The sequence below is a fragment of the Balaenoptera ricei genome, chromosome 1, assembly GCF_028023285.1.
Source record: "Balaenoptera ricei isolate mBalRic1 chromosome 1, mBalRic1.hap2, whole genome shotgun sequence".
NCBI lineage: Eukaryota > Metazoa > Chordata > Mammalia > Artiodactyla > Balaenopteridae > Balaenoptera > Balaenoptera ricei.
The window spans coordinates 100,363,296-100,378,819 of record NC_082639.1 but is presented as its reverse complement, the minus strand read 5'-3'; the positions used below and the strand labels follow the sequence as shown (position 1 = coordinate 100,378,819).

The window sequence follows — 15,524 nt, the reverse complement described above, 5'->3', positions numbered from 1 at the left end:
TATTAATTCCACCCATATGTCTACACCAATAATTTTACCTATGTTTCTAAATGGTCTCCATCTTTAAGATAGAGTTTAGCATTCGCCCATTCATTCTTTCATCAGACATTTATAGGTATTTATTAGGTAAGAGGCATTTTTGCATAATTTGTTAGAACTACTTCTTATTGCTTAAACAGCAAGAAATTAAAGTGTTTAAAGCACTTACAAATGAACTTGCACATAGGTTTAGAAGTAAAACAATTGACAATGGCAGTTCAGATATTTTCATCTAGAAGTTGTAAATTGAGGGGAAAAAATTAAGAGCTATTATAATATAAAGCTTCTGTTTGGCCCACACAGGTTTTCCACTAATAGTTAGTGGAAAAAAAAAGAATTCTTTTTCATCTGTTGACTGTAGGTGTTTTCTATATTCAACGTGTAGGGGGGAAAGTTTATGTGAAATGAAAGTATTGGCTGGTTTAGTGCTGTCAGACTTAAAAGAAGGCCGATCCATGTAGATGTATAAAGATTCCAGGAAGTATGCAACCTAGTTGTATAACATTAAATTATGATACTGAATCAATAAATAAAGCCATACTCCATTTCAGAAAAAGTCCATTTCAGACCTACTTTTAAGAGTTGGAAGACAGCTGAAACAATTGTAAGTTAGCCTTCACATTTTGGCATTATCAACAACTATTTGAACAAATCTACCAGCTATAGCTGCTTTTTTTTTTTTTTTTTAATTTTTTTTTTTTTTTTTTTTTTTTTTTATTTATTTATTTTTGGCTGTGTTGGGTCTTCAGTTCGTGCGAGGGCTTTCTCTAGTTGCGGCAAGCGGGGGCCACTCTTCATCGCGGTGCGGGGACCGCTCTTCATCGCGGTGCGCGGGCCTTTCACTATCGCGGCCCCTCCCGTTGCGGGGCACAGGCTCCAGATGCGCAGGCTCAGTAGTTGTGGCTCACGGGCCCAGCTGCTCCGTGGCATGTGGGATCTTCCCAGACCAGGGCTCGAACCCGTGTCCCCTGCATTAGCAGGCAGATTCTCAACCACTGCGCCACCAGGGAAGCCCTATAGCTGCTTTTTATGACACTGCTCTAGCCAGGAGATAGATAGCACTGTAACCAGATGAGTGCTTCCTGTCTGATTTTTCTCTCTTCTTAAAAAAATTGAAGAGTGTACCAATGGCTGTGTTGGCTGATATAGACTCTGCATTGTTCTCCTGCTACGATTATTTTTGGAAAAATTTATATTTTGTTTGTATAAGATTGTGTGAAGTGTCATAGAAGACCCTGAATAGGCCCATTCAGGTGAAAAGTAGATCCAAAATCAAGTGCTCAAGCAGGTACAGAGGCGAAAACAGAGTGGTGAAAACCCATGAACCTTGTAGAGGTCTCATTTCTCTACAGTGAAATCCCTTTATAACCACAAATTTCCAAACTCTATTTAGGGGTCTACTTTTTTTGGGTATCTTTGCTAAGACAGAATTTCAGCAGCTTGATATAAGTGCACTAAAGTAAGAGTCAAAAGATTGAGGTTCTAACCGAAGACATGGAAATTACTTCTGAATGATCTCGGACAAATTGTAAACAGGGATGACAACCTAGCTACTTTATAGATCGATCGTGAGCCATGTTAGATAATACATCTTGAAGCTATCTATTTAGCCATCAACCACGTCTATCTACCTTTTCCTGCAAGAAGTGAATTACCAAAAAAAAAAAAAAATGTATCCAGGATGGAATAAAAAACAATTTTTCTTTTGGCTCCATGGCATGTGGGATCTTAGTTCCCCAGCCAGGCATCAAACCTGTTCCCCTTGCAATGGAAGCACAGAGTCTTAACCACTGGACCACCAGGGAAGTCCCTGAAATAAAGATTTTAAAGTGTGAGCAAGGAAAACAGAATTAGAGAGATGATGGTGGAAGGAGAGATAAGTAAGAAAGTGGGGTTAGAGCATAAAAAGCATGCTGCAAGGTCATTGTATATTAGCTAGAGGTAGATAAAATAGTTAGATGTTTCTGGCAGCCTAAAAATGCTTTGAAATCTGACATGGGCTACACAGACACAAGGCACTGTAATTAAACTAATGTTTCAGATCTGCTATGCTATGATTTGATTGGTGTTCATATTCCTGAAATCTGGTTAGTTCACCAAGTTTTTGTTTTTGTTTGTTCCGGTTTGCAATGCTCTTCAGGAACAGTATGAACTGGTCTACAATGCTGTATTAGAACTATTTAAGAGACAGATGGATGTTATCAGGGATAAACACTCTGGAACAGAGGTACATTTTAAATTTGATATTTTGTAAAACAATTTTTTTCATGTTTGATTTTGGTCAAGGGATTTCAGATTAGTTGCAGGACAACTTATACTTTATCATCACAACTAAATTGGAGTGTCAGGTGTGCATGGGGCTGCACTATAAATCTGTGGAGAAGGACAATTTAATTGAAGTACTTTAACTTAGAAAATTAATCTCTTGGTCAACGTATTGCATACCATTTTCAGCTAAATTTAAAAACAATAGGAGTGGGTGAAAGGGTAAGCATATATTCTGTTTCCATGTTTTAAACAGTTGTGTGGCAATTTAGAAGTGAGAGTGAAAATTACAAAGTGAAATTATAGTTGAGTACTGATGTGATTTTTCAGGTTACTCTAGCCTCATTTTGATTGCATATGTATCATCAAATTTTGAGAATATTTTAGAATAGCTAAAGGATTCTTAGCTGAAAATGTTAGGTATAAAAACAATTATGATTTGACCAAATTCTAATTTAAAAATATTGAGCATTCTAGATATGTTATTTTGATCTCATCACAAAAATTGATGTCAAATATTTACTGTGTAATCACAAAGTATTAGATTCTGAGCAAACCTTAATAAGACAAAATTATTGGTTTACCTTCCAGGGTGTATGTAACATATACAAATTAATTTAATTTTTAATATCACATTTTTGTATTATGAATCTGAAAATATTCACTGAGGACCTACTGTTTTCACAACATTAGGAATACAAAGTATATAAGACATAACCCTAATATCATAACTCCTACCGCTTGAATGATGAGGCACAGGGAGTGAAAGAAAGCCAAAAAACTGTTGAGGTTAGGGAATGAACTAAGCAATCCTATAGTTAATGTCAACTCCGGAGAAACAATGTAGGGGAAGGAGATGGAAACAAGAATATAGTTGCCAGACATTGTTACTTATATCCTGTTCATGCCTGCTTCATTGGCTAGTACTCCCAGAACAAGTTTAAATAATAGACGTGATATGCATGACCTAATTTTAATGGGAGAGATTCTCATGTTTCACTACTAAGTGTGATGCTGATTTGATTGGAGATATATTTTTTAATTGTTTAAGAAAGTATTCATTGACTTCTGTTTTATTAAGAATTTTTTTTGGAAAGAATGTTGAATTCTGTCAACTGCATATCTTTGCATTTATAGAATGATCACATGGATTTTCTCCTTTGACATATTGAAACAGTCATGTCCTTGGATTTGTTAATATCAAGCCATCCTTGCTCTTAGAATAAAACCTTCTTGAACAAAGAATATTCTCTTAATGTGCTGCTGGAGTACATGGGTTAATATTTTATTTAGGTTCCAGGAAATGTCAGTACTCAGATTTAGCCCAGTAGTAGTGCCATGGCTCGAGGCAGTTGAGTTGTTTGGAGTGTGCCCTTAGTCAATAAATGGGAACATAGGAACATGGTTCAACCTCCCACAGAGGGAATTGATTAACACCAGCCAAGGAGGACTTCTGTTTCTGGGAAGATCGAGTAGACATACTTTTCCCTATTCCTTCTACTAAATACAACTAGAAACCCTGGACAATATATATAAAACAAATATAAGAAGACTCTGAAAGATGGAGAGAAGACAGACCACTAGGGACCTTGAGACCTGAGGAATGACATGATGGTGAGTTCCTTGGGTTTTCTTTTTCCTCATATATCATGGATTTGGAACTGAAGAAACCAACAACTTGAAAATGCCAACAGTGCAGACAAAAAAACCCCAACAAAATCCTGCTCTCTCTAGCCAAAGGACCAGGAAAGGGACAGCCCAGCAAGCCAGAAAAATTTTAGATAATAATTACTCTACTTCAGTCAACACCAGAGAAAAAAATGGCCCCCAACCCCACCTATGCCAGCAAAGAAGTGGAGAACCTAGATTCCCACCCTCACAAAGACTGTGATAAAGAGAAGGTCAGTGGGTCAGATATATGTATTCTCTGTCACATCAGAAGGACAGTGCTAATGTGTCATTATTGTGAGCATTCTAATAAAGAAATACATATATCCGTTTAAAAAAAAGAGAGAGAGAAGGTCAAGTAAAGAGCTAGGAATTTCATCCCCACTGGCCTGCAGTGAGGTTTCCCTGCAGTGTCAGTAGAGACCATGTGGGGAGCCTGACTTTCCACCTGGCAGTAACCCAGTGCCCCCATGCCGCTCCACTGATGGAGTGTCAGAAGAGGCCTAGTGGAGAGTCAGGACTTTCACCATCATCCAGCAGTAATGAGGCCACCCCGACCACAGTGTCAGTAGAGACCACATGGAGAGCCTCTCCCAAGGTGTCTCCCTTCAGGTGTCAACAGAGACTGTGAGGAAACTGGTGGAGGTAGAATCCACTTGGCAATAGCAAGGCACTAATGAGGCAGCACCCCCTCCCTCCTCTTTCCCCTGTCAGAATGGATTTAAAAAAAGAGAAGCTAAAAGGGGAGGTTTAACTAAGGTCCAGAGACTTATAACAATACAAAAATATCTAGGTTTCATGTGAAAGTCACTTGTCATACCAAGAACCAGGAGGATTGAAAACCAAGTGAGTAAAAGACAGTCAATAGATGACAACACTGAGATGACAGAGGTGTAAGATTATCTGACAAAGATTCTAAAGTAGCCATGATTAAAATGCTTCAGTAAACAATTACAAGCATGCTTAAAACAAATGAAAAAATAGAAAGTCTCAGCAAAGAAAGATAAAGACCTGCCAAAGAAACAGAAGATATAAAGAAGAAACAAAAGGAAATTTTAGAGTTGAAAAATAACAGTAATGGAAACAAAATAGCTCAGTAGATGGGCTCAACAGCAAAATACAGGGTACAAGGAAAGAATTAATGAACTGAAAGACAGAACAATAGAAATTGCCCAATCTGAACAACAGAAATAAAATAGACTAAAAAATAAAATACAATAAAATAAAAATAAAAAATAGACAGAGCCTCAGGAAACTAAGTGACTATAACAAAAACCCTAGCATTAGTGTCATCGACGTCCAAGAAGGAAAGGAGAAAAAAGACGTGTCTAAAAAAGTACTGAAAGAATCATCATAATTAAACTTCTGAAAACTAAATACAAAAATTCTAGGAAGCAGCCAAAGAAAAATGATCTTAACTCTAGGGGAAAAGCAATTAGAATGAAAGTGAATTTGTCATCAGAAACCATGGAGGCCAGAAGGAAGTGGCACAGTATTTTACAAGTGCTGAAGGAAAAAAGCTGTCAACAGAATCCAATACCCAGTAAAAAAAATATCCTTCAGGAATGAAGGGGAAATCAAGACAGTCTCAGATGAAGAAAAACTAAGGGAATTTGTTGCCAGTAGACCTACCCTAAAAAAAAAAAAAAAAAAAAAAAGGCAGAGGAAGTTTTCTAAATAGAAAGGAAATGATGAAAAAAGGAAGAACATGGTAAGGAACATGGGTAAATATAATAGATTTTCCTTATCCTCTTGAGTTTTCTAAATTGCTTAATGATTGAAGCAAAAATTATAACACTGATGCGGTTCTAAATGTATTAGAGGAAATATTTAAGACAATTATACTGTAAAAAAAAGGAAGGGTTAGGCATGTAAAGGGAGGTAACACTTCTGTATTGAACTAGTAAAATGATAACACCTATAAGGCTTTGATAAGTTATGAATATGTAATATAATAACTAGAGCCACCCCTACAAAAACTATACAAAGATATATCTTAAAAAACGCTATAGGTAAATCAAAATGAAATTCCAAAGATGCAGGAAAGAGAAAAAGTCAGGAAAAAGAAAAGAGAAATGAGAAACAGAGAGAAAAAACAGAAAACAAAATATAAAGTTGGAGACTTAAGCCCTACCATATTAATAATTAAATTAAATGTAAATGGTACAAATACACCAATTAACAGATTGGCAGAGAGTATTGAAAACATGACCCAATTATATGCTGTCTATAAGAAACACACTTCAAATATATAGGTTGGTTTAAAATAAAGGATTGGAAAAAAGATATATCCTGTAAACATTAATAAAAGGAAAGCAGAAGTAGCTATATTAATACCAGATAGACTTCAGAGTAAAGAAAATTATCACAGTTAGGGAGGGACATTGTATAATGATAAAAGGGTCAATCCCCCAATAAGATGTAGCAATCCTAAGTGTGTATGGACCAAACAGAGCTGCAAGATATGTGAAGCAAAAACTGATAGAACTAAAAGGAGCAATAGAAAACCCCACAGTTATAGTTGGAGACTTCAAAACCCCTCTCTCAAGAACTGATAGAAAACTCAACAGAAAGTCAGCAAGAATATATGAGAACTTAACAACACCATTGACTAACAGGATCAAATTGATATTTATAGGATGCTCCACCCCAAAATTCAAGGATATACATTCTTTTCAAGTGCTGATTGAACATATACCAAGATGGATCATATCCTGGGCCATTAAACAATCTCAAAAATATAAAGAACGGATATCATATAGAATGTATTCTCTGACTACTATGGAATCAAACTAGAAGTCAATAGCAGAAGATAACAAGAAAAGATCCAAACACTTGGAAACTACACCAGACTCTTCTAAATAATCCATTGAGTCAGAAAGGAAGTTTCAAAGGAAATTTCTAAAAACCACATTGAACTGAATAAAAATGAGAATACCACATATCGAAATTTGTCGGACAGAGCTCCAGTAACGCTGGGAGGGAAGTTTATAGCCACCTACATGCATACATTAGAGAACAGTAAATGTCTCAAATCAGTAATCTGAGCTCCCACTTTATGAATCTAGGAAAAAAAAAAAAAGAGTGAAATAAACCCAAGAGAAACAGAAGGAAGGAAATAGTAAAGAGTATAAATCAATGAAATTGAAAACAGGAAAACAGAAGAGAAAAATCAGTGAACCAAAGATCTGGTTCTTTGAAAAGATCAACAAAATTGACAAACTTCTAGGAAGAATGATAAAGGAAAAAAGGGAAAAAATAAAAATTACCAATATCAGGAATGCAAAAGGGCCTATTTCTACAGACTTTGCAGATATCAAAAGGATAATAAAGGATATAGTATGAACAACTCAACACATACACATATGTCAACTTAGATAAAATAATGTATTACTTCCTCAAAAAACACAAACTACCACAGCTCACGCAAGATGAAATAATTTGAATAGCCTCATAATGGTAAAGAAAACTGATTTCATAACTTAAAAATTTCCCAAAAAGAAATATCCAGGCTTACATAGTTTCACTTGAGAATTCTACCAAATCTTTAAGAAAGAATTAACACCAATTTTACACAATCTTTACCAGAAAATAGATGAGGAGGAGACAATTCTCCATTCATATTTTTTATTGTGGTAAAACTACAGTATTTTTACCACTATGGAAAAAATTACCATTTTAACCATTTTAAAATATGAGTGGCATTTAGTACCTTCACAACGTGTGTGACCATCATTACTGTTTATTTCTAGAAATTTTTCATCATTCTAAACAGAAACTCTCCATCTCCTGTACCCAAACCCCTAATAGTTTCTATTCTACTTTCTGTCTCTATAAATTTGCCTATTCTAGGTACATGATATAAGTGTAGTCGTATATTTACTCTTTTTATCTGGCTTATTTCATGTAACATAATGTTTCAAGGTTCATCCATTTTGTAACATATATCAGAATTTCATTCCTTTTATGGCTTTATAATATTCCATTGTGTGTAATACCACATTTTACTTATCCATTCATCTGTTGATGGACACTTGGGTTGTTTCCACCTTTTGGCTATTGTGAATAATGCTCTTATAAAAATTGGTGTACAAATACTTGTTCAAGTCCCTATTTTAAATTCTTTTGGGTATATACGCAGAAGTGGAATTGCTGGATCACGCAGTAATTCTATGTTTAATTTTTTAAGGTACTGCCACACTGTTTTTCACAGTGGCTGCAAAATTTTACATCCCCACCAGCATTGCACAAAGGTTCCAATTCCTCCACCTTCTTGCTAACGCTGGGTATTTTCTGTTTTTTTGTTTGTTTGTTTGTTTTTGGTTTTTAAGATAATAGCCATCCTAATGTGTGTGAAGTGGTATTTACGGCCTTGATTTTCATTTCCCTAATGATTAGTGATGTTGAACAGGTTTTCATGTGCTTACTGGCCATTTGTACATCTTCTTTGGACAAATATCTATCCAAGTCCTTTGCTCTTTTTTTCTCTAGGTTTTCTTTGTGGTAAAATATACATAAAATTTACTGCCTTAACCAATCTTAGGTGTATAGTTCAGTGGTATTATGTACATTCATATTATTGTGCAACCATCACCACCATCCATTTCCAGAACTCCTTTCATCTTGCAAAACTGAAACTTTATACCCATTAAACACTAACTCCCCGTTCTTCCCTAAGCCCAGCACTTAGCAACCACCATTCTGCTTTGTCTCCCTATGAATTTGACTACTCTGGGTACCTCACCAGTACTTGTTAGTTTTTGCTTTTGTTTATTTGTTTTTTAGATAATAGCCACCCTAATGGGTGTAAAGTAGTATCTCATTGTGGTTCTGGTTTACATTTTCCTGGTTAGTGATGTTAAGCATCTTTGCATGTGTTCATTGGCCATTTGTATATCATCTTTGGAAAAATGTCTATTCTTTTGCCCATTTTTTAAAAAATTTGTTTTATTGAAGTATAGTTGATTTACAATGTTGTGTTAGTTTCTGCTGTACAGCAAAGTGATTCAGTTATACATATATATATATGTATATGTATATATTCTTTTTCATATTCTTTTCCATTATGGTTTATTAGAGGATATTGAATATAGTTCCCTGTGCTATACAGTAGGACCTTGTTGTTTATCCATTCTATATATAATGGTTTGCATCTCTTAATAGCCATCCTTCCATCCAAACTTCCAATCTATTCCTCTTCTACCTCTCCTCCCCCATGGCAACCACAATCTTGTTCTCTATGTCTGTGAGTCTGTTTCTATTTCATGGATAAGTGATATCGTATGGTATTTGTCTTTCTCTTTCTTAGTTCACTTATAATGATAATCTCTAGGTTCATCCATGTTGCTGCAAATGGCATTATTTCATTCTTTTTTATGGCTGGGTAATATTCCATTGTACATATATACCACATCTTCTTTAACCATTCATTTGTTCATGGACATTTAGGCTGCTTCCATGTCTTGGCTATTACAAACTGTGCTGCTATGAACATAGGGGTGCATGTATCTTTTCTTTTTTTCTTTTTTTTGTTTATTTGTTGAAAGAAATTTTCTTTTCTTTCTTTTTTTTCTTTTTTTTCTTTTTTCATCTTTTCGAATTATACTTTTGTCTGGATATATGCTCAGGAGTAGGATTGCTGGATTGTATGGCAACTCTATTTTTAGTTTGTTGAGGACCTCCATACTGTTTCCATAGTGACTTCATCAATTTACATTCCCACCAACATTGTAGGAGGGTTCCCTTTTCTCCACACCCTCTCCAATATTTGTTATTTGTAGACTTTTTAATGATGGTCATTCGGACTGGTGTGAGGTGGTACCTCATTATAGTTTTGATTTGCATTTCTCTAATAATTAGTGATGATGAGCATCTTTTCATGTGCCTATTGGCCATCTGTATGTCTTCTTTGGAGAAATGTCTACTTAGGTCTTCTGCCCATTTTTTGATTGGGTTGTTTGTTTTTTTTGTTATTGAGTTGTATGAGCAGTTTGTATATTTTGGAAATTAAGCCCTTGTTGATTGCATCATTTGCAAGTATTTTCTCCCAGTCCCTAGGTTGTCTTTCTGTTTGTTTCTGGCTTCCTTTGCTGTGCAAAAGCTTGTAAGTTTGATTAGGTCCCGTGTGTTTATTTTTTGCTTTGATTTCTATTGCCTTGGGAGAATGACCTAAGAAAACATCAGTATGACTTATGTCAGAGAATGTCTTGCCTATGTTCTTTTCCAGGAGTTTTATGGTGTCGTGTCTTATATTTAAGTCTTTAAGCCATTTTGAGGTTTTTTTTGTGTATGGTGTGAGGGTGTGTTCTAACTTTATTGTTTTACATGCAGCTGTCCAACTTTCCCAACACCACTTGTTGAAGAGACTGTCTTTTCTCCTTAGTATATTCTTGCCTCCTTTGTTGAAGATTAATTGACTGAAGGTGTGTGGGTTTATTTCTGGGCTCTCTATTCTTTTCCATTGATCCATATGTCTGTTTTTGTGTCTTCTGCCCATTTTTGAGTTGGTCATTGTTGAGTTTTAGCAGTTCTCTATATATTCTGGCTATTAATCCCTTATCAGATATGTGATTTGAAAATACTGTCTCCCTTTCTGTGTGTTGCCCTTTTACTCTGTTGATTGTGCCCTTTGATGTATAAGTTTTTAGTTTTCATAAAATCCAATTTGTCTATTTTTTATTTTTATTTATTTATTTATTTTAAATAAAATTTATTTATTTATTTATGGCTGCATTGGGTCTTCATTGCTGCACGCAGGCTTTCTCTAGTTGCAGCGAGCAGAGACTACTCTTAGTTGCGGTGTGTGGGCTTCTCATTGCAGTGGATTCTCTGGTTGTGGAGCAGGGGCTCTAGGCACGTGGGCTTCAGTAGTTGTTGCATGTGGGCTCAGTAGATGTGGCTTGCGGGCTCTAGAGTGCAGGCTCAGTAGCTGTGGCACACTGGCTTAGTTGCTCCATGGCATGTGGGATCTTCCTGGACCAGGGCTCAAATCCGTGTCCCCTGCATTGGCAGGCGGATTCTTAACCACTGCGTGACCAGGGAAGTCCTGTCTATTTTTCATTTTGTTGATAGTGCCTTTGGTGTCATATCCAAGAAATCATTGTCAAATCCAATGTCATGAAGCTTTCCATGTTTTCTTCTAAGAGTTTTAGTTTTTTGAGTTAATCTTTGTATTTACTGCAAGAGCCCAACTTCATTCTTTTGCATGTAGATGCCCAGTTTTCCCAGCACCATTTGTTGAAAAGACTGTCTTTTCTCCATTGACTGCTCTTGGCAGCCTCATCAAAAACCAATTACTCATAAGTGTGAATTTCTTGTTAGGCTCTCTATTTTATTCCATTAGTCTATACAGCTGTCCAGTGTCAGTACCACACTGTTTTATTACTGCATCTTTGTAGTACCTTTTGAAATCAGGAAGTACGAGTCCTACAACTTTGCTCTGCTTTTTCAAGATTGGGCTATTCAGAGTCCCTTGAGATTCTGCATGAATTTTTTTTTTAACATCTTTATTGGAGTATAATTGCTTTACAATGGTGTGTTAGTTTCTGCTTTATAACAAAGTGAATCAGCTATACATATACATATATCCCCATATATCCTCCCTCTTGCGTTTCCCTCCCACCCTCCCTATCCCACCCCTCTAGGTGGTCACAAACCACCAAGCTGATCTCCCTGTGCTATGAGGCTGCTTCCCACTAGCTATCTATTTTACATTTGGTAGTATATATAAGTCCATGCCACTCTCTCACTTCATCCCAGCTTACCCTTCCCATTCCCTGTGTCCTCAAGTGCATTCTCTATATCTGTGTCTTTATTCCTGTCCTGCCCCTAGGTTCTTCAGAAACATTTTTTTTTTTACATTCCATATATATGTGTTAGCATATGTTATTTGTTTTTCTCTTTCTAACTTACTGCACTCTGTATGACAGTCTCTAGGTCCATCCACCTCACTACAAATAACTCAATTTCGTCTCTTTTTATGGCCGAGTAATATTCCATTGTATATATGCGCCACATCTTCTTTAACCATTTATCTGTCGATGGACAGAAAATGTGTTGTAAATAGAGCTGCAAAGAACATTGTGGTACATGACTCTTTTTGAATTATGGTTTTCTCAGGGTATATGCCCAGTAGTGGGATTGCTGGGTCGTATGGTAGTTCTAGTTTTAGTTTTTTAAGGAACCTCCATACTGTTCTCCATAGTGGCTGTATCAATTTACATTCCCACCAACAGTGCAAGAGTGTTCCCTTTTCTCCACACCCTCTCCAGCATTTATTGTTTGTAGACATTTTGATGATGGCTATTCTGACTGGTGTGAGGTGATACCTCATTGTACTTTTCATTTGCATTTCTCTAATGATTAGTGATGTTGAGCATCCTTTCATGTGGTTGTTGGCAATCTGTATATCTTCTTTGGAGAAATGTCTGTTTAGGTCTTCTGCCCGTTTTTGGATTGGGTTGTTTGTTTTTTTGATATTGAGCCGCATGAGCTACTTGTAAATTTTGGAGATTAATCCTTTGTCAGTTGCTTCATTTGCAAATATTTTCTCCCATTCTGAGGGCTGCCTTTTTGTCTTGATTATGGTTTCCTTTGCTGTGCAAAAGCTTTGAAGTTTCATTCAGTCCCATTTGTTTATTTTCGTTTTTATTTCCGTTTCTCTAGGAGGTGGGTAAAAGAGGATCTTGCTGTGATTTATGTCATAGAGTGTTCTGCCTATGTTTTCCTCTAAGAGTTTCACAGTGTCTGGCCTTACATTTAGGTCTTTAATCCATTTTGAGTTTATTTTTGTGTATGGTGTTAGGGAGTGTTCTAATTTCATTCTTTTACATGTAGCTGTCCAGTTTTCCCAGCACCACTTATTGAAGAGGCTGTCTTTTTTCCATTGTATATTCTTGTCTCCTTTATCAAAAATAAGGTGACCATATGTGCGTGGGTTTATCTCTGGGCTTTCTATTCTGTTCCATTGATCTATCTTGCTGTTTTTGTGCCAGTACCATACTGTCTTGATTAATGTAGTTTTGTAGTATAATCTGAAGTCTGGGAGCCTGATTCTTCCAGCTCCATTTTTCTTTCTCAAGATTGTTTTTGCTATTTGGGGTCTTTTGTGTTTCCATACAAATTGTGAAATTTTTTGTTCTAGTTCTGTGAAAAATGCCATTGGTAGTTTGATAGGGATTGCAATGAATCTGTAGATTGCTCTGGGTAGTATAGTCATTTTCACAATGTGGATTCTTCCAGTCCAAGAACATGGTATATCTCTCCATCTGTTTGTATCATCTTTAATTTCTTTCATCAGTGTCTTTTAGTTTTCTGCATACAGGTCTTTTGTCTCCTTAGGTAGGTTTATTCCTAGGTATTTTATTCTTCTTGTTGCAATGGTAAATGAGAGTGTTTCCTTAATTTCTCATTCAGATTTTTCGTCATCAGTGTATAGGAATGCAAGAGATTTCTGTGCATTAATTTTGTATCCTGCTACTCTGCCATATTCATTGCTTAGCTCTAGTAGTTTTCTGGTAACATCTTTAGGATTCTCTATGTATAGCATCATGTCATCTGCAAACAGTGACAGCTTTACTTCTTCTTTTCCGATTTGTATTCCTTTTATTTCTTTTTCTTCTCTGATTGCTGTGGCTGAAACTTCCAAAACTATGTTGAATAATAGTGGTGAGAGTGGGCAAACTTGCCTTTTTCCTGATCTTAGCAGAAATCGTTTCAGTTTTTCACCATTGAGAACAATGTTGGCTGTGGGTTTGTCATATATGGCCTTCATTATGTTGAAGTATGTTCCCTCGATGCCTACTTTCTGCAGGGTTTTTTTATCATAAAAGGGTGTTGAATTTTGTCAAAAGCTTTTTCTGCATCTATTGAGACGATCACATGGTTTTTCTCCTTCAATTTGTTAATATGGTTTATCACATTGTTTGACTTGCGTATATCGAAGAACCCTTGCATTCCTGGGATAAACCCCACTTGATAATGGTGTATGATCCTTTTAATGTGCTGTTGGACTCTGTTTGCTAGTATTTTGTTGAGGATTTTTACATCTATGTTCATCGTGATATTGGCCTGTAGTTTTCTTTCTTTGTGACATCTTTGTCTGGTTTTGGTATCAGGGTGATGGTGACCTCATAGAATGAGTTTGGGAGTGTTTCTCCCTCTGCTATATTTTGGAAAAGTTTGAGAAGGATAGGTGTTAGCTCTTCTCTAAATGCTTGATAGAATTCGCCTGTGAAGCCATCTGGCCCTGGGCTTTTGTTTGTTGGAAGATTTTTAATCACAGTCTCAATTTCAGTGCTTGTGATTGGTCTGTTTATATTTTTTATTTCTTTCTGGTTCAGTCTCGGAAGGTTGTGCTTTTCTAAGAATTTGTCCATTTCTTCCAGCTTGTCCATTTTATTGGCATATTGTTGCTTGTAGTAATCTCTCATGATCCTTTGTATTTCTGCAGCGTCAGTTGTTACTTCTCCTTTTTCATTTCTAATTCTACTGATTTGAGTCTTCTCCCTTTTTTTCTTGATGAGTTTGGCTAATGGTTTATATTTTGTTTATCTTCTCAAAGAACCAGCTTTTAGGTTTATTGATCTTTGCTACTGTTTCCTTCAATTCTTTTTCATTTATTTCTGATCTGATCTTTATGATTTCTTTCATTCTGCTAACTTTGGGGTTTTTTTGTTCTTCTTTCTCTAATTGCTTTAGGTATAAGGTTAGGTTGTTTATTTGAGATGTTTCTTGTTTCTTGAGGTAGGATTGTAGTGGTATAAACTTCCCTCTTAGAACTGCTTTTCCTGCATCCCATAGGTTCTGGGTCATTGTGTTTTCATTGTCATTTGTTTCTAGGTATTTTTTTATTTCCTCTTTGATTTCTTCAGTGATCTCTTGGTTATTAAGTAGTGTATTGTTTAGCCTCCATGTGTTTGTATTTTTTCTGTAATTGATATCTAGTCTCATAGCGTTGTGGTCGGAAAAAATACTTGATACAATTTCAATTTTCTCAAATTTACCAAAACTTGATTTGTGACCCAAGATATGATCTATCCTGGAGAATGTTCCATGAGCACTTGAGAAGAAAGTGTATTCTGTTGTTTCTGGATGGAATGTCCTATAAATATCAATTAAGTCCATCTTGTTTAATGTATCAATTAAAGCTTGTGTTTCCTTATTTATTTTCATTTTGGATGACCTGTCCGTTGATGAAAGTGGGGTGTTAAAGTCCCCTACTATGATTGTGTTACTGTCGATTTCCCCTTTTATGGCTGTTAGCATTTGCCTTATGTACTGAGGTGCTCTTATGTTGGGTGCATAAATATTTACAATTGTTATATCTTCTTCTTGGATTGATCCCTTGATCATTATGTCGTGTCCTTCTTTGTCTCTTGTAATAGTGTTTATTTTACAGTCTATTTTGTCTGATATGAGAATTGCTACTCCAGCTTTCTTTTGATTTCCATTTGCATGGAATATCTTTTTCCATCCCCTCACTTTCAGTCTGTATATGTCCCTAGGTGTGAAGTGGGTCTCTAGTAGACAGCATATATAAGGGTCTTGTTTCT

The 15,524-nt window shown here is 36.0% G+C and overlaps 1 protein-coding gene across 4 annotated transcripts in view; it reads left to right on the top strand.

Annotated features, from left to right (window-relative positions):
- PTPN22 (protein tyrosine phosphatase non-receptor type 22) overlaps window positions 1-15,524 on the top strand; it is a 59,694-nt gene that overhangs the window by 18,682 nt on the left and 25,488 nt on the right. For 3 of the 4 annotated variants that reach the window (XM_059901147.1, XM_059901148.1, XM_059901146.1), the window contains one exon: window positions 2,180-2,266. The exons of the other annotated variant lie outside the window; for it this stretch is intronic. In XM_059901147.1, the coding sequence (XP_059757130.1) occupies window positions 2,180-2,266 (87 nt within the window). The remainder of the gene's footprint in view (window positions 1-2,179; window positions 2,267-15,524) is intronic. 4 annotated transcript variants of the gene reach the window in all.